Source organism: Schistocerca nitens, chromosome 4 (assembly GCF_023898315.1).
Source record: "Schistocerca nitens isolate TAMUIC-IGC-003100 chromosome 4, iqSchNite1.1, whole genome shotgun sequence".
Classification (NCBI taxonomy): Eukaryota; Metazoa; Arthropoda; class Insecta; order Orthoptera; family Acrididae; genus Schistocerca; species Schistocerca nitens.
Window position 1 is genome coordinate 803,122,629 of NC_064617.1, and position 24,648 is coordinate 803,147,276.

The window sequence follows — 24,648 nt, forward strand, 5'->3', positions numbered from 1 at the left end:
ACTATGCCTGTCTGAGCATCACATTGTTACTGATATGGATAAGGTAAATGTAAGTGGATATAAGCTCTCTGCACATGTAATGAGAGAAAATATGGAGAAAGGAGGAGTTGCCATATATGTCAAAAGTTATCATTGTGCAAAAAGTATAGAAACAAAAAAAGTTTTGTATAGAGAAACATATAGAAGCATGTGAGTGAGCTTAAATTAAATAAAGGCACATTTATAATTGTAACTGTATATAGGTCCCCATCAGGAAATTTTCATCTATTTCTGAAAAATTTGGACTCCTTGTTGTGCTATCTATCAGACAGAGGAAAGCAAATTATTATTTGTGGGGACTTCAATGTAGATTCTCTTAAAGAGGTTTATAGGAAAAATGACCTTGAAGTATTACTTGGTTCTTTCAATTTGACACCCGTTATTGATTTTCCTACTCGGGTGGTAAAGGATAGCAGCTCACTGATAGATAACTTCTTTATAGACCAAGATAAGTTTAACCAGATAAATGCTCAGCCTGTTGAGAATGGTCTTTCTGATCATGGTGCACAGCTAGTTACAATATATGACATAGCTCCATTCAGCAATACTAAACAGTCCTCCAAAGTAGTACGTTCAGTCAACGATTTAACAATTGCAAATTTCAGGGAAAGCCTACAGCAGTTAGACTGGGATGAGGTGTACCGTGAACCTGATGCCAATTTAAAATATAATTTATTTCATGACATTTTTGTAAATGCATTTGAAAACTGCTTCCCCAAGAAAATAGTTAAATATACTCGTAAGAAGCCTTGTAACAAACCATGGCTTACTAAGGGTATAAAAATATCTTGTAACCGGAAAAGGGAAATGTATCTGACAGCAAGAAAGAGTAGTGACCCAGAAACTATCAAACATTATAAAAACTACTGTTTTATATTAAGAAAAGTTATTAAAAAATCCAGGAGTATGTGTATCATGTCTGAAATCAGCAACTCTGATAATAAAATTAAAACAATTTGGAATATTATTAAACGAGAAACAGGTCAACCAAGAGCAGAGGAAGACAGTATTACCATCAAATTGAATGAAAACTTTACGAACAAAAAGTCAGAAGTTGAAAATATTTTTAATAATCATTTTCTAAATGTTGTGGATATAGTAGGATCCAGGTGTTCATTAGAAGATGCTAGGCTGTTAATGGAAGAGGCCATACCTATGCAATTTGATACAATTGAAATCTCACCCACTTCTCCCTCTGAAATTAGGAAAATAATAAACTTGCTTAAAAGCAAAAACTCACATGGAATTGATGGCATTTCCAGCAAAATACTAAAAGCTTGTTCTCAACACATAAGTAAGATTCTCAGCCACCTGTGTAATAGCTCTCTGGAACAGGGCATTTTCCCTGATAGACTGAAATATGCTATTGTTATACCTTTGCATAAAAAGGGGGATAGATCTGATGTCAACAATTACCGTCCAATCTCCCTTCTAACAGCTTTATCCAAAATTTTTGAGAAAGTAATGTATTCAAGAGTAGCTTCACATATCTGTAAAAATGAAGTACTAACAAAATGTCAGTTTGGTTTCCAGAAAGGTTTTTCAACAGAAAATGTCATATATGCTTTCACCAGTCAAATTTTGAATGATCTGAATAACCGAACACCACCCATTGGGATTTTTTGTGATCTCTCAAAGGCTTTTGATTGTGTAAATCATGAAATTCTGCTATACAAGCTCAAGTATTGTGGCATGAGTGGTACAGTGCACAAATGGTTTAATTCGTACCTAACTGGAAGAGTGCAGAAAGTTGAAATAAGTAGTTCTCATAACATGCAAAGATCAGCACATTCCTCAAACTGGGGAACTATCAAGAATGGGGTTCCACAAGGGTCAGTCTTGGGCCCTTTGTTGTTCTTATTATATATTAATGACTTGCCATTCTATATTCATGAAGAGGCAAAGTTAGTTCTCTTTGCTGATGATACAAGTATAGTAATCACACCTGACAAACAAGAATTAACTGATGAAATTGTCAATACTGTCTTTCAGAAAATTACTAAGTGGTTCCTTGTAAACAGACTCTCACTGAATTTTGATAAGACACAGTACATACAGTTCCGTACAGTGAATGGTATGACGCCATTAATAAATATAGACCTTAATCAGAAGCATATAGCTAAGGTAGAATATTCCAAATTTTTAGGTGTGTCCATTGATGAGAGATTAAATTGGAAGAAACACATTGATGACCTGCTGAAACGTTTGAGTTCAGCTACTTATGCAATAAGGGTCATTGCAAATTTTGGTGATAAACATCTTAGTAAATTAGCTTACTACGCCTATTTTCACTCATTGCTTTCATATGGCATCATATTTTGGGGTAATTCATCACTGAGGAATAAAGTATTTATTGCACAAAAGCGTGTAATCAGAATAATAGCTGGAGTCCACCCAAGATCATCCTGCAGACATTTATTTAAGGATCTAGGGATATTCACAGTAGCTTCTCAGTATATATACTCTCTCATGAAATTTGTTATTAACAACCAAACCCAATTCAAAAGTAATAGCAGTGTGCATAACTACAATACTAGGAGAAAGGATGATCTTCACTATTCAAGATTAAATCTAACTTTGGCACAGAAAGGGGTGAATTATACTGGCACTAAAGTCTTTGGTCACTTACCAAATAGTATCAAAAGTCTGACAGATAACCAACAAGTATTTAAGAAGAAATTAAAAGAATTTCTGAATGACAACTCCTTCTACTCCATAGAGGAATTTTTAGATATAAATTAAGAAAAAAATATTTAAAAAAATAAAAATAAAAAAATAAAGAAAAACAAAAAACACAAAAAAATAAAGTTGTTATATTAACTTAAGTATGTTGTTAAATTAATCTAATTATGTCATGTATTGGAAAATTCGACTCGTTCCACATCATTACGAAATATCGTATTCATGATCCGTGGAACTTGTATTAATCTAATCTAAACCTCTACATTTTTTGCCCTATCTTCCTGTTCCTTTCCTCTCCGATTCTGCACAGAACCACCTCATTCTTTACCTTATCAATGCACCTAATTTTCAACATTCATCTGTAGCACCAGACTTCAAATACTTCAATTCTGTTGTTTTACAGTTTTCCCACAGGCCATGTTTCACTATCATACAATGCTGTACTCCAAATGTACAGTCTCGGAAATTTCTTTCTCAAATTAAGGACTATGTTTGATACTAGTAGACTTCACTAGGCCACAAATATCCTTTCTGCCAGTTCTAATCTGCTTTAGATGTCCTCTATGCTCTGTCCATCATTGGTTATTTTGCTGCCTAGTTAGTAGAATTCCTTAACTTCATATACTTTGTGTCCATCAGTCCTGATGCTAAGTTTATCGCTATTCTCATTTCTGCTACTTCTCATGAGCTTTGTCTTTCTTTGGTTTACTCTCAGTCTATATTCTGCACTCATTAGATTGTTCATTCCGTTCAGGAGATCATGTAATTCTTCTTCACTTTCAATCAGGATTGCAATGCCAGCATCAGTGAATCGTATCATTGATATCTGTTCGCACTGAATTTTAATTTCACTCCTGAAATTTTTTTTAATTTCCATCATTCAATAGATTTATTAATTCTCAAAATCTCATCACAAAGTTAGGTACATGTGTTGTTTTTAATAAGAGTAACACAATGACTCATGAAAGAGTAAAAATCACTAGCTGCTCTGATGTTCTAAGAATAAATGTGGCCTGTCGCTGCAGGCGTATTAACGCACTCCACGCGGTAAAAATGCTCAGCATCTAGACGATGTTCTTCTGTCTTCGCACACACTTGAGATTGGTGTGAGTGACTATCGCACGTGCCGCACATAGTATCAGCGCAGTCTGGTATCAGTGTGTACTAGCAGTCACATAAAACAAAGTTATTACACTTTGATAGTTTACAGAGTTTGACTGATATTGGTACAATCCAACTGTGATGACTTTTATGTAGAAGATATTACTCACATGATAAGTACATTTTGTAAAATGTTAACTATCATTTATTTTTTAAATGTCTCTTTTCTAACAGATTTTCAGAACTTGTATTGGGCAATAATAAGCTTATTTACTGATGGCTGGTATAGAGAGCAAGACTGATAACAGTGGATACTTAATGTTTTCAGAAAATACGCGAAAATAAGAAGAAACATTTCAAACTGTCAAGAAAAAAAATAATGTGAGGAATGGAATTTCAAAAAATAATTACCACACATTGTAATCGATTCAGAAACACACAGAGAAATTCATTTAGAAAATGCCAAGAAATATCATCAGAATCAGAATGGTATTGAGAGGCTCATTTTACACAGTTGTATCATTACCCGCTACTGTACACATATCAGAAAAGTATATGTTTGTTACAGTGCGACCATCAGCAGCAAATAACTAGAGATCTCTGCTCTTAGTTCGCATTTGTTGCTGCAGAGACTGGCAGGGGCCACTCCACTATGCTTTGGACATGCGTGTGTTTGTCTCCTGCATCCTTTGACCCACAATGGACACTCCAGCCACCCTGTCATTTACACCATTCCCTCCTCTGTTTGTACTATCACTACATGGAGCAGCCCACCACACTATGTCCACTCTTCCCTTCCAACAGTACGGTCACCATTTGCAGTTACTTCCTTACCTACACTGCCTTTCCCATGGCCTCTTCTACATCTTCTACCACATTCTTTGCCTATCCCCCACTTCCAACTTTTCCCACACCACCCACCTCCTCAGCAACACCAGATAAATAACAGCTCATTGAGCTACCATTGCAAAGCCTGAAACCACATTGCAATTAACACGTGTTCGAACCTACTTGAGCCTGCAGCAAGGACCAGCACTACACCACATCCTGCCTCCTCCAGTTCCCTAACCCCCATACTATACCAAAGTCAATAAAAAACGACAAAAGTGCCCTAAACACAGACTCCACTACTAGCAACATAACCAAAAAGTCACAAACAACTCCTGACCCTACGGAGTGCATGAACACTGCTGTTTCCCCTGCACCTTCTCCCCTGGCTGTTTCTACTTTCCTTACCTCCAGCCCTGATCCAAATTCCTACATCCCAAATCCCTCATTTTAAAAATATGAAAATACATCCGTCACACCCTCATCACTCAAATCATCCAACCCCCTGCAAAGATTCTATCCTCATCAAACCCACTAATGTCAACTCCGACTCCGACTTCCTCTTCAAAATCCCACATGTTACCTTTGGCCCTCATGCCTCCCTCACTCCCTTCAGCATCATTTCACATCCGAACAACCACAGCCGCCTCACTGTCCCTCAACTTCACTGCTGTAATAACAAAGATTGGCCCTAAGATCACAGCAGAAGATATGGTTTCTGAACTCTATTTGAGTCTTGCTTTAGATATCCATAAAACCTGCTGTATCTACAATGCCCTGTGTCCCACCTATCTCATGTGAGTCTTCATAGAGTCTGCCCCCTACACCGATCACCACCTCACAGAGGGAGCCCTGATTTACAACCACTGGCCTAAAGTCGAAATCCCCTCGCTAGTCTACCATGTCAAAAATTCCTCATTTATAATGACCACCTGGCTCCTGACTAAAAATTCCAGCCTCCTCACCTGTTCTCACTGTAAAGATTCCAACTTTTACAAAAACTGTCCCAACCTTATTTCCCCTCCCACCAGCAACACTTGTAATGACCTACTTCGTCCAGTGCTAGGCTAAACCCCCACCCGTCAATCCAGAATTAACAGTACCCATCCATCCTACTGATCATGCTATCCATCCAAATGATTCACTCTGCCCAACTCCCATTGCCGAAGACATCATCAGATTCCTCACCACTGCCCTCCAAAATATCCACCCCTTCCAATGACTGCATACCGTACAACAAATTTCTAAACTGCCTGCTCTGTTTTCCACCTCAGCACTCAGGCCACATACTCCCAAAACCCCTGGCCAGAGGTAGAGTTGAATTGGCCACAACACTACTCAATACTCCCACTGAATGCCTTATCCTTAGCCTCTTCTCCAAAAACTTGTGCTAATATCTACATCTAACCTAATAATCCTATTCCCTACGATTTCCTCACCCACATTGATCGTACCTTTTCTCCCATATTATTGCCGCTAACCTCAACATCCATAGTAGATCCCAGAATTCCAGTGATTGTGTCAGCTTACCAACTTCTTCCTAAGTGACATTGTCCTGATCTCACAGCACACCTATCCCGAAAGCAACACCACCCCATATGTAGTCCTTGCATTTCCCGGCCTCCTTGGATACCTCACTGCAGAAGTCCTTGATCCAATCTGAAGTGACCATCTACCTGTTCTCCTCACCAACTCCTACACACATAATCATTTCCATGCTCCCCATCCCAAACTCCATCCAAATGTCAACCAAGGCTACTCCTGTATCAATCTGAAAGCGTATGGGGCATCTGTAGATATCTAGATTGGAAGCCACCCCCTATTCTTCCAGCAACCTGATGATATCTCGCATGTCAGGGTCTTCCCGCAGCACACTTTGTCGGATGCAACATCTGCCCCCATAGCTACTAAGGACATATATTCTCATCACCCCACTCTTCCTCCAAAAGCTACTCATTCTCTGAGAATTGCATTGCCAATAATGCTTCTTCTTATAGACTCATGACTGGGATACACACATCCGCCACTGGCAAATACAGAGACACACCAGGAACTCACTTAATGCTGAAAGACACCAGGACTACTGCCAGACATGCACCAAACTCAATGCTACATTCCTTGTTAACTCTTCCAAGTACTGGAAAGCTTTCCATCGACTCACTGCCAATAACCCAATACCTCATTACCTGATCCTTCTCAACAACCTTCCATTACTTGACAACCAGAGCAAAGCTGATACTTTGCGTCCTATCTCTGCAACTTATTTTCCACCCCTGATGACCCTCAGTTTGATTACTCCCTCTTCCGTACCATCTACGAATGTACTAACACTGCTCTCCCACCCTGGCATCCAGCTTCCAATACTTGGATAAAATACCACAAGCACAATTAAAGACACCAGTCACAGCAAGACATAAACAAATACTTCATAGCAAATGCAGCACATCTCCCTGGTCACAACTGCATCACCTATCAACACCTTAAAAGAATGTCCCCTCTCCTTTCTCATCACCTTTGCAACCCTTTATGCCACTGTCCACTCCACAGGTTACTATTTTGAGCTGTGGAATGCCCCCAAAATCCTAATATTCATTGAATAACAGAAACCTCCTACTGACACCTCTTCATACCACCCCATCTGCCTCATCTCAGTGTTCAGCAAAGTCTTCAAATCCTTCCTCTCCCAACGTAATCTTCAATACCTGTACCAACACCAACACCTTCCCATTAACCAGTGTGGCTTCTGTCCCAGCTTCTCTTCTGATGACCAGCTCCAGCTCCTGCGCCTCACCTGTCTCCATTCCCACCCATTCAACACCCTTAAATCCACTATTTTTGTCTCCCTATACCTAGAGAAAGCTGATGACTGTCTAAGGCATTCCCATATCATTTACAGACTCCAAACTTACACACTTGCAATTAATTACGTCCACCTTATTGCATCCTTCCTCTCTAATTGCCCATTCTTTGTCACCATTAACAACACCATTCCTCACACATACCACCCCACTGCAAGTGTGCCCCAAGTCTCTGTCCTCTCTTCTCTCCTCTATTTCCTCTATAAAACCGATGTGCCCAAACCATTCCCACCACTCCAACTCCTTCAATGTGCTGATGACACCACTTTCCTCATTCTCTATCCTACACTCCAGAATTCCCAATGATTCCTGCAAATCCACCTCATTCAGTTTACTTCCTAGTGTAACCAATTGTTCCTCAAGATCACCCCTTCAAAAACCCAGACAATTATCACAGGACACACCATCTGCACCTTCCATCTCCTTAAGTTCTATCTTACCATTTATGACCGTCCTATTTAGATAGCTAATACACTAAAATTTGTCTGACTAACAATCGACCAGCAAGTATCATGAAAACCTCACCTGCTAACCATCCACCAGAAAGCCCACAATTGACTGAAATTACTAACTGTCCAAACTTGGGGATTGCACCCCATCACTCTCTTCCACACCTATAAATCCTTGATCAGTCCCATCCTTTGTTATGTGAATGTTGGACGGATCTCTGCCCCACCTAAGTTCTATCAGCCCCTGCAGATCCTGGAATGCCATGCACTCCGCCTTGCTTTCTGTAACTGTTTACCCTCCCTAACAAGAATCCTTTACCAACTCCTCACATTCCCACCTCTCCTCACTCACACTTAACACCACTGAAGAATCTACATGATCCACAAATCTGAGCCCAATACTCCTATCACTTCCTCTCTACTTTCCAGTCCTTGTATCCTGCCTTGCCTTTACCAATACATCCCTCCACCTACACACCATCCACATGCTCTCCCAAAGAAATTTCTAACATCTTCCCCTCCTAGATCATGAACTCTGCCCTGACATTTACCCATCCTACCAGCTACAGGTCCACCCCACCCAATCAACTTTATCAGGGCTTCCTCTCCCTCCCCTCCCCTCCCCAAATTTCCTCAACCCCCTGTTTCCCCAACTGGCTTTCTTTCTACACCACCTTTTCCCCAAAAGTGTCACCACTTCCCCTTTCGGCTCCACCCCCTCTTCTGTCCCAACAGCTGCCCCTATTCTATTGCTGCAGTGACATAGTACTCCATCCTTACACCAACACATTCCTACTCTCCTCACCGACCAACCTTTTCCCCTCCAACAGCTGACTCCTTATCCCATGATAGGTCCTTCCAGTTTCTAGTGTCAGGAAAAGGGCTTATTTTAAATATCTGTGTTTTAGCCAAATGTTTTAACTGTTTTAAATGTATGTTTATTGCATTTCATTATGTCTTTTATTATTGCTGTTTTTTAACTACCAATGCAAAAATTCATCTATCTTATCTCTAAAAGTGTCCATTTTATTTTTCACCTTTACATTCAATGTAAATATATTCACTATCTGTTTCTTGTTTATCATCTTCAATTTTTTACTGTCAATTGCCTGTACTGCTGACAGACCCCCCCCCCCCCCCCTCCCACCATAATGGGCGTGGGGGGATGAAATAATAATAAGAAGAAAAATTAACACAGCATCTGGATTTGCGATATTCCAGCTACAAGTAGCAGCATCAGAGGAGTTGCACCTGTGTCCTGTCTGCAAGTGACGAACTCCTGCTACAAGATACTACTAGAGATGGCCAGCTGCTTCTATAAAATGGTGCCCATAAAACGTAGAATATTGTAACTTAAGAGTATGGCAGCAAAAATAGCTTTATTTAAGAAAAAATCGTGATAAGGTGCGCCGTGCATGAAATATACGGAGGGAAAGATCTTAATATAGAATCTCATAATTTACATCATCAACTACCAAGGTAATCTGACAATTCCTTTGAATGTACGCAGATCAGGAGAAATACATTTGACATCTCATCAATGTATTAAAGACAGGTGTTCGTTATGTGAACACAAACTTTCATCACCTGATAAGTGTATAAGAATGATTGACTAATGTAAGTATGGGAAAATGAGTTACTTTCCCTTGAGGTATCCATGGTGTAATGGTAGCATCCTTGGCTACTAATCTGGATCCGCATGGGTACTGGGATCTTGTCACCTGTTCTGTGTACTAAGTTTTGTCTATACTCTTTACACTGCATATCAACATAAATTTTTAAGGTCTTCCCAAAGTACTTGATTTTTAATTGTATACACACTTATCCCAGTATTTCAAAATTTTAAATTCCTAGCTCACGGAACAACAATGCACCTTTAGTGATATTTTTATCGATTTCTTTTTAATTTTTTTTATGTTTAAGTTTTATTCAGAAAGCATGGTCTTACTGATACCTCATTTGCCTTCCTAGTGTCTTATGCTCTCAAGATGTCCTAATTTAGTACTTGATTCAAAGGAAGACTTTCCGACAGTTAAATGTCACACATATGTGTCTTTGTAATGTGCAGAATAGCTAAACATGGAGGAGATGGGCTTTTTGACATTTCATTTACATAGCTGGCACCAGCTGTTTAAAAAATATTTCTATTTACCCTCAACTAACAATTTTTTTCATAATTACCTCCATTACTTTCACATAATTAAATATTTGTCTGCAAAATTAGACATCAGGCTGGTCCATTTAATAGCCCGTTGTCCATTTCTCATTCTTAATTTGGCTATGAAATATAAAAACCCATTGCATAATTTATAGGGAGTCTTGTTTTCACTCCGCTCAAACATTTGACCAAAATGTTTCAAGCGTTAATGAAACAGCAAAATATGTCCTCTTTGCATGCTGCCGTTTGCAAGAACCCTTGTATTGATATCTTGCACCATTCATGAAAAATGACAATTTTTTACGACCACATGATTCTGAATGCGCAGGAAAGGGACTCACTTCACCTGTTTTGTCCAGTGTCTGGAGAAGGCAAACACAACAGGGTAGGGGTCTATTAATCATTGGCAGTACAAACATATGGTGAATGATGATACCCCTTAAAGAAATGGCAGCAAGGGACAGGAAACGACACCAGGTGCACTCAGTGTGTATGCCTGGGGGTCTCATTCATCATGTTGAAGAGGCTGTTCTGGCAGCCATTGACAGAACAGGTTGGAACCAACGGCAGATTGTGGTGCATGTTGGAACAAATGATGCCTGTTGTCTGGGCTCCCGCGTCATGCATGGATCATTCCAGCGACTGGCAGAGAAGGTTGAGAAGACCAGCCTCGTGCGTGGAGTATCAACGAAGCCCACAATTTGCAGCATTGTTCCCAGAACTGATTGTGACCCTTTGGTTCTGAATCGAATGGAAGGACTGAACCAGAGTCTCTGAAGGTTCTTTGACAAGCTAGGCTGTGACTTCATGAACTTGTGCCATAGGGTTGAGAACTGTAGAGTTCCTCTAAATAGGTCAGGTATGCACTTCACAACAGAGGCTGATACTCAGGTAGCTGACTGTGTGCGGGTACACACTAGGATTTCTTAGATTAGGCAACTCTCCACCCAATCCAGATGATAATAGCTGTAGGAAACCCAAAAGTATCAGTGTAAGATGGAAAGAAATGTCTCCCACAGGTTAAAGTATTAAAATTCGAATGGTAAAATGCTGAAGCATTTGCACCAAAGTGCCCGAGTTTGAAGCACTCATGAAAAGCAGTGAAGCTCACATAATACTAGGTACAGAAAGCTGATTGGAACCTGAAATTAATAGCAGTGATATTTTTGGGGAAAATTTATGTGTATATTGAAAGGATAGGCAAATGGGAAATAGAGGTGGTGTATTTGTCACAGTAGACAAGAAACTCAAATTCACCGAGGTAGAAATTGAAGCTGCATGTGAGACTGTTTGGGCAAGACTCAGTATCAGGGGTGGACGTAACACGATAATTGGATCCTTCTGTCATCCACCAGATTCATCTTCTGATGCAACCAAAAACTTTAGAGAAAACCTCACTTTAATTGTACATAAATTCTCCCGTCATACTGTAAACATTGGCGGAGACTTTACCATCCAACAATTAACTGAGAAAATTAGTTTGTTAGTAGTGGACATGATAAGACATCCCGTGAAACTTTACTAAATGCCTTCTCTGAAAACTACATAGAACAGATAGTTAGGTACCCAACTTATGACAGAAATGTATTGGGTCTAAAGGCTACAAATAGACCTGATCTCTTGGCAGCAGTCCACATTGAAACTGGTATTACTTGTGGCCGCAATGGGCAACTAAAACAAGCAGAAAGATATATATGTTCAGTAGTGTCATATCTCAATGAGGAACTTGAAACTTCCAGCACAGGGCAGGAGCATGTAGAGGAACTCTGGCTCAAGTCTAATAGAGTCCTTGACCATGCACTGGATAGATATGTGTCCAGTAGCGCATTCCATAATGGTATGGAACCTCCATGGTATAAGCCACTGTAAAGAAATGTCTAAATAAACAGAGATTACTGCATAATTGGTGTAAAACAAAACATGGGGCTACAGATAGAGATATGCAGAATGAAACATGTTTGGCTGTCAAGAGAGCAATGCGTGAAGCCTTCAATGACTACAGCAGCAGAATATTGTCAAGTGACCTTTCACAGAACTCAAAGAAATTCTGGTCATATGTAAAGGCTTTTAGTGGCACCAAAGTCAGTGTCCACTCCTTAGTGAATGAGGTGAATGAGACAGGAACTAAAATTAAGGCAGCAAAGCAGAAGCTGAAATGCTTAAGTCAGCTTTCAACTGTTCCTTTACAAAGGAAAACGAGGGTGAATTGCCCAAATTTAATCCCCAGACCCCTTGAAAGATTAATGAAATAAGTGTTAGTGTCAGCAGCGTTGAGGAACAGTTGAAATTGTTAAAATTGAACAATACTCCAGGCACCTATGGTATCCCTTTCAAATTCTACACTGAACTTGTGGCTGAGTTAGCCCCTCTACTAAATATATCATAGATCCCTAGAATAAAAAGCTGTGCCTAGTTCTTGGGAAAAGGCACAGGTCACACCCATCTACAAGAAGGGCAGTAGAAGTGATCCACAAAATTACCAGCCAATATCCTTGGTGTTGATCTGTTGTAGTATCTTAGAAGATATTCTGAGCTCAAACATAATGAGGTATCTTGAACAGAATGACTTTCTCAATGCCAAACTCCATGGATTTCGGAAACATCGATCAGCTGAAACCTAACTCGGGTTCAAGGCAACCAGGTAGATGCAGTATTTCTTGATCTCGGAAAAGCATTTGACTCAGTACCGCACCTATGATTATTGTCAAAAGTATGATCATAAGAGGTATCAAGTGAAATTTGTGACTTGATTGAGGACTTTCTGGAAGAGAGGACACAGCATGTTATCTTGGATGGAGAGTCATCGTCAGATGTAGAAGTAAATTCAGATGTGCCCCACGGGAGTGTGTTGGGACCCTTGCTGCTCATGTTGTACATTAATCACCTTGCAGACAAGATTAATAGTAAAATCAAGCTTTTTGCAGATGTTGAAGTTATCTATAATGAAGTACTACCTGAATGAAGCTGCGTTAATATTCAGTCAGATCTTGATAAGCTTTCAATGTGGTGCAGAGATTGGCAACTTGCTCTAAATGTTCAAAAATGCAGAATTTTGCGCTTCACAAAATGAAAAAGTATTATCCTATGACTATAATATCAATGAGTCACTGTTGGAATTGGCCGACTCTTGCAAATACCTGTGTGTAACACGTTGTAGGTATAGGGAATGGAATGATCACATAGGTTCACTTGTGTGTAAAGCAGGTGACTTTGGTTTATTGGTAGAATACTGGGGAAGTGCAATCAGTCTACAAAAGAGATTGCTTACAAATCACTTGTGTGACTGGTTCTAGAATATTGCTCAAGTGTGTGGGATCTTTATCAGATAAGACTAACAGGGGATATTGAACATGTACAGAGAAGGCCAGCATGAATGGTCACAGGTTTGTTTAATCTGTGGGAGGATGTCACAGAGATACTGAAGGAAATGAACTGGAAGACTCTGAAAATAGACATAAAATATCATGAGAAAGTTTATTAACAAAGTTTCAAGAACTGGCCTTAAATGATTACTTTAGGAATCTACTACAACCCTCTACATATCACTCAGGTACAGTGGGACATACCCTCTGCCATGCACCTCACGTTGGTTTGCAGAGTATAGATGTAGATGTATATGTAGTCTGGAGCTTTCCCTATCGGTATGTCACTGGGCCTGGTCCTCAGACAGAAACACCGTGCACTTATCTTCTATACTCTACAGCTGAGTGTTTGGGTGTTTTATTTTGAGTTTCCTTTCGAGTTTCCATTCGGTATTGTATACACAAAGGATCAACGAGTGTTGCTTGTGTTGAACTATGCAAAAACAGAATTTTATGTGGAATATTGGCTTGAACTCATATGAAAATTTCCTGGTGTGCATGTTCCCAACAATTCGACAATATGCACATTAGTGAAGAAATTTCAAGAGACTAGATCGGTGTTACAGAACCTATAGAACCAAGTGTTTTAACTGAAAATAAAGCAGATGAAGTAGGGGAGGCCCTGGAAAGGAGTTCGAAAAAATCTCTGCGTCATTTGGCACTTTTAGAGCATCTACTCACAGAGCTGTGCACAAACTGAAATTGAAACCATACAAAATAATGGTGCTGCATCATCTGAGGAACTCGGGGTACTGTTGCTCGACGTTGTTATTGCAACTGGCTGTTACAGTCTGTGCATGATGGGAAAGTTGATCCTGAGGCTGTTTTTTTCTGATGAAGCATGGCTGCATTTGTCAGGGTACGTAAATTCTCAGAACAATCAACATTGGAGCTCCAAAAAGCCTCATGAATGACAACAACCTCTGCATGATGTGAAAACAGGAGTGTGGTGTGCAGTAGGTGCAAGATGAAATACTGGACCAATCTTTTTCCATGAAACAATACATTCTGACAGGTATGTGAGCAATATATTGAATCCTTTATTTTGAGAACTGACACTGAACAAAAATATTTACGGTATTTCAAGCAGGACAATGCAAAACCCCACATCGCCAATGCTTCTGTGACAGCAATATGAAGTGTTTTTGATGATAGGATAGTTGAGTGGCCTCCTTGTTCTGCAGATGTAAATTTGTGTTATTTTTATCTTTAAAAAATGTTAAAAGATAATTTGTATGCAGCCAATCCCCACATGGTTGAAGAGATGGAAGACAGGGTTTGGCTAGTCATTTCCCAGAGTCTGGCAGCCGAGCAGCTGAAATTCGTCAAGTGTCTGCTAATATGTTCAGGAGATGTCAGGCTGCTCTTACCACAGAGGGACATCATTTTGAGAACCTACTGTAAATAAAGGTAATCTGAAGTTGATCAGATGGCAATGTTGTTTATGCTTAACTTGGGAAAAGTGCACATGCAGCCGACTACCAGCAGATTAGTGTCCAAAAGTTGGAGGTTGCAGTGGCTGCCAGATGCGGTGGCAGCGGGCAATGGCTGCGCCGCATGATCTGTGGATCCCTCCTAGTCATATATCGTGATACACCCTGTATACATATAGTCTATGCAGTTTGATGCTACCTATGCAAATTCTTCAAAATTTCATGCAGTCATTTACTTAGTTGCGTGCACCACAGTAACTATGATGAATAATGAAAAGATATTCAGTCATTTGCACAGAGAAGATATTAAGCAGCAAGACACAAAAGAATCAAATTTTTTCATCTAATAGTTTTCTTAAAATTGGATGATTAGTATTTCATAGAAGCTGCTGCATCCATTCCAGTGCTTTGTCGAGAAGACTCATAGCTGTTGCTGTCTGTATTGCATATGCTGCAAGGGCAAAATTACAAAAACGTTTGAATTCAAACATAGCCAGCTGTAGTGGACGGTCAGCAGTCGCACAGACTTTGCCAACGTACGACACTTTCGTATCTATAAAAGAAAGTAAGCTACCTTGAGAATAGGAAAGTGGTCAATGGATAGAAAAAATACTTCATGGTGCAGGGGATAATGCATCTTGATATGAAATGTTTAGGTACCCCCTAGCAAGGGAGGACCTGGGCCATAAAGGAAGTAAGAAAAGATAAGGGGAGAATATCACCACATTTCTGCAATAAGCGGTATGTCCAACAGTCTGACAATGGTACGATGTCGTTGTTATTCGAAGGCTTACACCAGTATAGCAAGGTAGAAGAATTTACCTGCAAAGTGTAGCTCCTTGAAGCTACATGATATTTGATATTTGGCTAAATGAATAAATGACGACGTTTTTGGTTGAGCTTCCCTGTCTACATAAGGCACAGGGAACAGGAGTATTAGGTAAGGAGCAACAATGAGTTGCATGTTGCTTTTGGCCTGTAACTCGTTAAGAGAATGATTCATTGTTATGTAAGTAATGTCATGCATGTACAACTTGGTCACTTACAACCTTAGTGTAATATGAGTAGTAGTTGGATTCTATAAAAAAAAAATGGAAATGATCGTATGGCATTGTTGGCCTGGAGGCCCCATTTGGGGGAGTTCGGCCGCCGTATTGCAAATACTTTTTAGTTGACGCCACTTCGGCGACTTGTGAGTCAATGATGATGAAAATGATGCTGAAGGACACATAACACCCAGTCCCCTGCTGGGAATCGAACCTGGGCTCCCTGCGTGGTAGGTAGTAACACTACCACTGCGCTACGGAGGCGGACGGATTCTATAAAGTATCAAATTAAGCCACAAATTTATGAATATGTAATTACTCCTTTTCGTATTTTCTGTGGGCTAGTGTATTTAAACAACCTGGGTAACAGGACTAATTTTCTATACTGAAGGACCATTTACCTGTTTCATGAGGAACCAAGGTGAACAACTAATAGCTGAACCTAGAATGTACTTGATGGATAATCTTATGTGAGTACAGCACACATATTCCTGATAGTAAACATAAACAGGAATCATGGTATGAGGAACAGTAGACTGGAAATAGAAAATTTGTTACTGGATTTGCAAGTTAAATCCATGGACTGATGTAAGCACATGTAAGGGTTAGAAACCATGCTAAGATGATTCAAGGTAATTTAAAACTTAAGAGAGTAATTCACTATTAAGTAAGGTGTTATAAAGTATAATTTCTAGTTTGGGACGGAACACACAAAAAAATAAAACAACAGCAACAACAACAACAATAATAATAATAATAATAGTATTGTCACTGTTACTTAATGAAGATGTGAGTTGAAAAGTAGTTAACACTGATTTAGTTTACCTGTAGGATAAGATCATTGCAACATCACCCATCTAAGCAGTAGACCATGGGGTGTAAGAGATTACTTTGGCTTAAATCTATGTGTTACACCTTGCTCTTTCAATACAACAAATGATGTCCATGTGTTTTAACAATAATTTTCTTTTTTAGTTTAATAAATGTTTACCATCCACCTTCTGTGCATAGAATTTTTGTTTTCTTTGTACATGTACCATGTGCTGGGGTGAATGCAGCGTATCAGTGAAATGGGGCAGTGATACAACAGTGCATTGCAGCACTTGCCGCAGCGAGCGATTATTCCAAGCTGCTTGTATTCCACATACGAGATATGCTCCAGTCCATGGAAGCCCCAGGAGTTGGAGAGGAAAATCAGTTGCTGGTTACAGCCCTGACGTACTATAGATGCTGTAAAAAGCTAATGTTGCATAACTGTAAAAATGCAGTATACCCGTAACAGGAAATGAATTTGTGTACTGACAAGAAGAAGAGTCTGAAATCATTCAGCAGTCATTGGTCTTTTAAGCAACCTCCCAGGCTGAAACAAGCATCCCAGCAGAGAAAAAGGAGTATCAAGCCCGGTCCACTGTATTTCTGTAACTGATTCTAAGTGTAAGAAGGTAAAGGTTGTAATTTACAGCGACCATACAATATACACACAAATAGACCATGATACATGCAAAGCGGAGCTCTATTTGATTATATTCATTTGATCCAAACGGTCCTTTTCTACACAGGTCATCAGAGGTAAACAAACAAAGCCCATTTCTGTTATATGTGCGGATATTTGGTAACAGAAGATAAATTAAACTTTCATTTATTTCAAAATCTGTATGCAGTTCTGAAAGTTATTTCAATATATTTCTCTTACTTTGGAATTTGATGATTTGTCGCTCCCCTGAATACACAGTCGCTCTCACAATTGAGTGTACTCCATGTTCAGTACGGTACTAGTATAAAAAATAAGCTTATTTACCCAGCTTTCACAATGTGTTGACTAGTTTCAGGGACAAATAAATATATCACAAGCATTTTTTGTAACTAAACAATTTTTTGTTCAAATAATGGAAAAATTTTGAGACTGCTCATGAATATTGCTGTTGCCACACTAGTGAACAACACATTTTGACCTTACATAACTGCATTATGTCCCAGTATCACTGTACAGTCATTTATTAGAAAACTAAATTTACTTGTATCTATTGTCTACAATTTTTGGTGATTTGTCACTGTTATACCTGGTATTTAAATTTAGTGATGCTTTCTGAGAATGCACTGAGGATATCTTATGGTAAATTATGCCAATCCTTTACTTCTCCACCAACATACGAGTATATACTTGAATTATTGTTTCACGATTTCACACTTGTTTGTATTGATGGTCTCTTTTTCCCTCGTATACATCCACTGGTCTACGTCCTACGTCAAGCAGTTCCACCTCTGCCCTATGGGACAGGGGCAACTATCAGCTCATTTGTGGGCAAGTGCAGGTAGCATAGGCTATCTGCAAGATGGCCAGACTGCATGCGTTGTGTGCACCCATGTCATACTCGGCCACCCCCAGCCACCTGGCTTGCATATCCCGCAGCCCAGCTGTAGGCCTGCCTGCATGTCAGCCATTTGGTTTGCTCATCCCTCCTTACCTGCCTGCCCCCCCCCCCCCCCCCCAATGCTGGCCCCTTCTCCCAGTCGAGCATGTGAGCTGCAGCAGCCTAGCTTTTCTTGGTCTCTGTGTGAGACTACCACATTTCAAGTTCTTATTTATTTCTGTGACATTATTTGTCCTCCTATAGTCTCCTAATATATAAAGGGCTGGCCTCTGCTGCAGTATTTCTGTCTGTTCTGAAAGGCATTCATGCTAGTTGTCCCCAATCCCTGCAGCACAATCCATCTAGGATCTCACAAGGAGCAAGTAGGCTTCTCCTTGTACCCTTGCTTGCACCCTTCGAAACCCTCAATAACATGTGCAGGGACTTATTTGCTTTGTTTGCTGTCTAATCTATGTGTACTTTCCCAGAAATTTGAAACATGCAGCAATAATGACGTTACACAATAAAGATTTCTTGAAACAATGTAGGAATTGCTCTAAATTCAGCTACAAAATCTAAAATAGACTTAAATTTTCTGAGTATACAGTATGGAATTTTGTGATTATTTACCATTAAATAGAAAGAAAAACACTCAAATTGAACAATATTTTATTTACAGTTTTATCAATGATTCAATAAGTTAAAAGAAGCTCTTTCCTCTTATCTATATCCATTCCCCTAGTCCACTGTGAATCACACTGCGGAGAGCGTTTCCCATTAAGTATTTCTTCCTGTACCATACAAGGGTGGAGTGCAGGAAGAATGTCTACTTCAATGCCTCTACGTGTTCTTTCACTAGCTTAAAACTGTCTTCTACATCCACATCTGTGTGATTACTCTGCTATTCACAATAAAGTGCCTGGCAGAGGATTAGTGAACCAACTTCAAGCTGTCTCTCTACCGTTCCACTCTCGAATGGCACGTGGGAAAAATGAGCACTTAAATTTTTCTGTGCGAGCCCTGATTTCTCTTATTTTATCGTGATGACCATTTCTCTCTAGTTAGGTGGGTGCCAACAGAATGTTTTCGCAATCGGAGGAGAAAACTGGTGATTGAAATTTCATGAGAAGATCCCGTCCCAACGAAAAACGCCTTTTTTTTTAAATGACTGCCACTCCAATTCACGTATCATGTCTGTGACACTATCTCCACTATTTCGCGATAATACAAAACGAGCTGCCCTTCTTTGTACTTTTTCGATGTAATCCATCAGTCCCATCTGATGCGGATCCCACACTGCACAGCACTACTCCAGAAGAGGGCAGACAAGCTTGGTGTAAGCAGTCTCTTTAGTAGACCTGTTTCATCTTCTAAATGTTCTGCCAATGAATCGCAGTCTTTGGATGGCTCTACCCACAACATTATCTATGTGATCGTTCCAATTTAGGGTATTTGTAACTGTAATCCTTAAGTATTTAGTTGAATTTACAGCCTTCAGATTTGTGTGACTTATCACGTAATCGAAACTTAGTGGATTTCTTTTAGTACTCGTGTGAATAACTGCACACTTTTCTTTATGCAGAGTCAATTGCCACTTTTTGCACCATACAGATATCTTATCTAAATAATTTTGCAATTCATTTTGATCATCTGATGACTTTACAGGGCAGTAAATGACACCATCATCTGCAAACAATCTAAGACGGCTACTGAGATTGTCTCCTATGTCGTTAATGTAGATCAGGAACAATAAAGGGACTACAAAACTTCCTTGGGGAACGCCGGATATTATTTGTTTTACTCGATGACTTTCAGCTTATTACTACGAACTGTGACCTTCCTACAGGAAATCATGAATCCAGTCGCACAACTGAGGCGATACTCCATAGGCAAGCAGTTTGGTTGGAAGACGCTCGTGAGGAACAGTATTGAAAGCCTTCTGGAAATCTAAAAATATGGAATCAATTTGACATCCCCTGTCAATAGCACTCATTACTTCACGAGTATAAAGAGCTAATTGTGTTTCACAAGAATGATATTTTCTGAATCCGTGCTGACTGTGTGTCACTAAATCGTTTTCTTCGAGGTACTTCATAATGTTCGAACAGAGTATATGTTCCAAAACCCTACTGCAAATTGATGTTAGTGATATGGGCCTGTAATTCAATAGATTAATCCTACTTCCTTTTGTGGGTATTGGTGTGACCTGAGCAATTTTCCAGTCTTTAGATACGGATCTTTCTGTGAGCGAGCAGCTGTATATAATTGATAAATATGGAGCTATTGTATCAGCATAGTCTGAGAGGAACCTGAGTGGTATACAATCTGGACTGGAAACCTTGTTTTTATTAAGTGATTTAAGCTGCTTTGCGACACCAAGGATATCTGTTCCTATGTTTCTCATCTTGGCAGTTGTTCTTGATTGGAATTCAGGAGTATTTACTTCGTCTTCTTTGGTGAAGGAGTTTCGGAAAATTGCGTGTAATAACTCTGCTTTAGTGGCACTGTCATCAGTGACTTCACCATTGTTATCGCGCAGTGAAAGTACTAATTGCGTCTTGCCACTGTTGTGCTTTATGTATGACCAGAATCTCTTTGGGTTTTCTGTCAGATTTTGAAACAGAGTTTCTGTTGTGGAAATTATTGAAAGCATCTCACATTGAAGTACGTGCTATATTTCGAACTTCTACAAAGCTGCTCTATAAGAGTGATAAATTGGAAACTGTAACATATTCCTATATCCCTCAATAACGATTCCTGAAACTTGGCAAGTAAGCTTTTGTGGTACAGTTGGCACCTATTTACATGTGTCTGTCACTTCAGGATTTTCGATATCTCTGAGGCACTCTCTCATTAGTCAAACAAAATTGCATCCAACTGTGTTGCTCTCCTTTTGCATATACTGAATATCCCCCTGTGAGACCTAGAAGCATCAAGGGATCAACAATTTAGTATTGGAGGGCAGCGTGGAGTGTAAATATCATAGAGGGAGACCAAGAGATGAATAAACTAAGCAGATTCAGAAGGATGTAGGTTGCAGTAGATACTGGGAGATGAAGAAGCTTGCACAGTATAGAGTAGCAAGTGGAGCTGCATCAAACCAGTCTCAGGACTGAAGACCACAACAACAACAGACTTAGTTAGTATAGACCCTACAAATCACAGCAAAATTGGAAGAGAGCACACAACAGGTTTCTGTAAGCAATCTTCTTTGTAGATTAATTGCATTTCCCCATTATCCAACCAATGTATCATGGCTCTGTCACCTACTTTACCTACGACTGAGCCTAAACGATGATTCCATTTCCTACACCCATGAATTGTTATACTCATATATTTATGGGAGTTGACTGATTACAAATGTGACTCACTGATATTGTTAAGTCATATGTTTGTGTGTTTTTTTAAATGCACAATTTGGCATTTCTGAATATTTAAAGCAAGATGTGAACCTTTACACTACTTAGAAATGTTATGAGGGCCTGGCTGAATATTCATATGCCTTTTTCAACTATCAGTTGATTTTAGATAATTGTATCATTTGCAAAAAGTCTGAAGTTATTAAATTGTCTGCCACATCATTAACATACAACAAGAGTCCCACACACTTTCCCAAGCAATGTCCAAGGTTACTCTACAATGTTCAATGGCTCTCGATCCAAGAAACTCTGCCAACTTTGCTAGGCTTACCGTTACTGATGCCTGGGACCATTCTATGCCACGTCGGTCACTGTGTGCAACCTTAAACATATGACAAGTCATCACTGAAAAATGCCTGAACTGAAATCATTTTAATGTAAAATTGATAGGCTTTGATAACAAATAACCACTGTTTACTCAAAGCATAATGCTGTATGAAATTAGTCTTTTAAAAAATCAATGCTGACAGACCAAAAAATGTGTGTGTTACAATGCTTTCAACATTATTAGAGAATTAATTAAAAAGAAACACCTTTGGGCGAACAAGATCACAGCTCCATTAGAAATTCTAACATACTTGTTGACTCACAATTAAGCAACCTAAAACAACCGCCCATAAAATCAAGGGCAATAGCAAAGTATCTCAAGATTAGTGACAGTACTGGAGGTTTCACCTACCAAGCAACAAACACAACTCCATGCTCTATGCCAGTTACCTCTACAGGGTCACTTCAGAAGCAGCAGTTCTTCAAAGCAAAATCACAGAGTGATTTGTATTAAAAGGAGTCAAGTATCTGCTTCAGTAACATATGACATTCCCAGCTTTTTGTAGTAGAATTAGTTTCTCTCAAAATTATAGCGAAATTACTACCATGATATCAGAATGTTACCAACACAAAAAATATAAGCATTTATTCAACAGCAATGAGAAACACTCAAAACTGAGACGTAAGAACTATTCGAAGGTACCTAATAAACTTTAGGAATCACAAGCAAAAAAAATTTAAAGATGATTAAAAAATTTAATTGTAGACAAAAATACAATGAACAATTAAAAAATATATAATTGTTGCCGGAACTATTTCACTAAATAAATAATTATAGTTTAAATAATGAGGATTTTTTCATTTTCGTCTTGACTTCTTGTTTCATCTCTTGCGAAAGCCAATCAGGAACACGTTTTTTGGTGCCCTGCACTGTGCTTTCACTGTTATGAAGTTCCTGATGTTCACTTGACTTCTGGTTACTTTGACTGCTGTTAGGAGGATTGTCACTTGTTACAGATGACTGTTCTATTCCACTTATTTCACTTTCCTTTGGACACTCATTTTCGTCTACAGTAATAATCCTGTCTTTGTTATAGCTGTCATTTTCATTTTCACACATTTCTTCATGCCTTGCACCCTTATGTTTTATGCTACCATCATTGAAGCTACCATTATCTGCAGCAGAAGAAATTTCATGTTGAGGAGAATAACCTTTAAATGTCGCTTCAAATGCACTTCCTGATTTGCATGATAGTTTTTCAACTTTTTCTAAATGTTCTAAATCATCAACATCAAAAAGTAGTTCATCACCATCTTCCCATCCACTGGAATCCTGCGATGCTGATGGCTTTGCACAAATCCATTTGCCATCATCCTCATCATGTGGAGGCGAAACCTGAAACTTTTTAACCTGATGCTCATACTGTATGTCTGTGGTCCGTTTAAATTCCTCCAACATCATAAGAAAGCTGCCACCTTTTGTAGTTCCATATTTCTGGGTCAAAACAGCAACAGCTATTTTAAGGTGTTCCCAAGAAATTTCAGTTGGACAATTTTCTTTGATTGGACGGAGTCTTGATATATCTGCAGGGCAGAGTAAACATATTAATACAATCTTAAACAAAAAATACTGAGGTAAATATTCAAAACATGGAAAGTCCAGGATAAAATAACAATGATATAGAAAGGTCGAATAGATGCTTACCATATAGACGAGGCACTTACTCGGAGATAGGCTCAATGAAATGACTAAAATAAATAAGGTTTCGGACAAACTCCTTCCTCCAAGATAGAAAACACATTCTCACTCACACACACACACACACACACACACACACACACACACACACACACACACACACACTATTTCAGGATGCTGGAGCCCAACTCTGACTGTATCTGACATGAGCAGCCATCTTCTGGTGTGTGTGTGTGTGTGTGTGTGTGTGTGTGTGTGTGTGTGTAGGTGGGTGGATGGATGGGGGGGAGGGGGTAAGGAGGTGGCATGGGGTGGGGAAGGGGATGTGGCTGCTAGGTGCAGTGTTCAGAAAGCTGTGCTGAGGGACGAGGCTGAGATGTGCTGAAGAGAAAAATGAGAGGAGAGGAGAGGAGAGGAGAGGAGAGAAATATAAAAACAGGAAAGACTGATAGGTGCATTGATGGGATAGAAGGTGTATGTAATGCAACAGTGGGAGAAGGGAAGCAGATATTTAGGTGAAGGACAGGGCTAGTGAAGGTTGAGGCCAGGGAGCTCATGGGAATGGAGAGTATGTTGTAGGGAGAGGTCACACCTGTGTACTTCAGAAAAGCTGGTGTTGGTGGAAAGAATCCAGATTGTGCAGGTTGTGAAGCAGTAATTAAAGTGAAGCAAATTGTGCTGGGCAGCATGTTCAGCAACTGGATAGTCCAACTGTCTCTTGGCCACAGGTTGTTGGTGGCTATTCATGTGGACAGACAACTTGTTAGTCATCATGCCCATGTAGAAAGTGGACAGTGGCTTCACCTTAATTTGTAGATCACATGACTGCTTACACATGTAGCCCTGCATTTGATGAGGTATTAGATACCTGGGACAGTACCAGAGGAGGAGGTAGTGGGAGGATTTATGAACATATCTTGCATCTAGGTGTATTGCAGGGATATGAGTCATGAGCC

The 24,648-nt window shown here is 39.5% G+C and overlaps 1 protein-coding gene across 3 annotated transcripts in view; it reads right to left on the bottom strand.

The window, feature by feature from the left end:
- Positions 1-22,729: 22,729 nt before the first annotated feature.
- The window catches only part of LOC126253215 (Werner syndrome ATP-dependent helicase-like), a 215,509-nt gene continuing 213,590 nt past the window's right edge, over positions 22,730-24,648 (bottom strand). For all 3 annotated transcript variants that reach the window (XM_049954396.1, XM_049954397.1, XM_049954398.1), the window contains one exon: positions 22,730-23,577. In XM_049954396.1, coding sequence (XP_049810353.1) covers positions 22,826-23,577 — 752 coding nt within the window. In that variant the 3' untranslated portion in view covers positions 22,730-22,825. The remainder of the gene's footprint in view (positions 23,578-24,648) is intronic.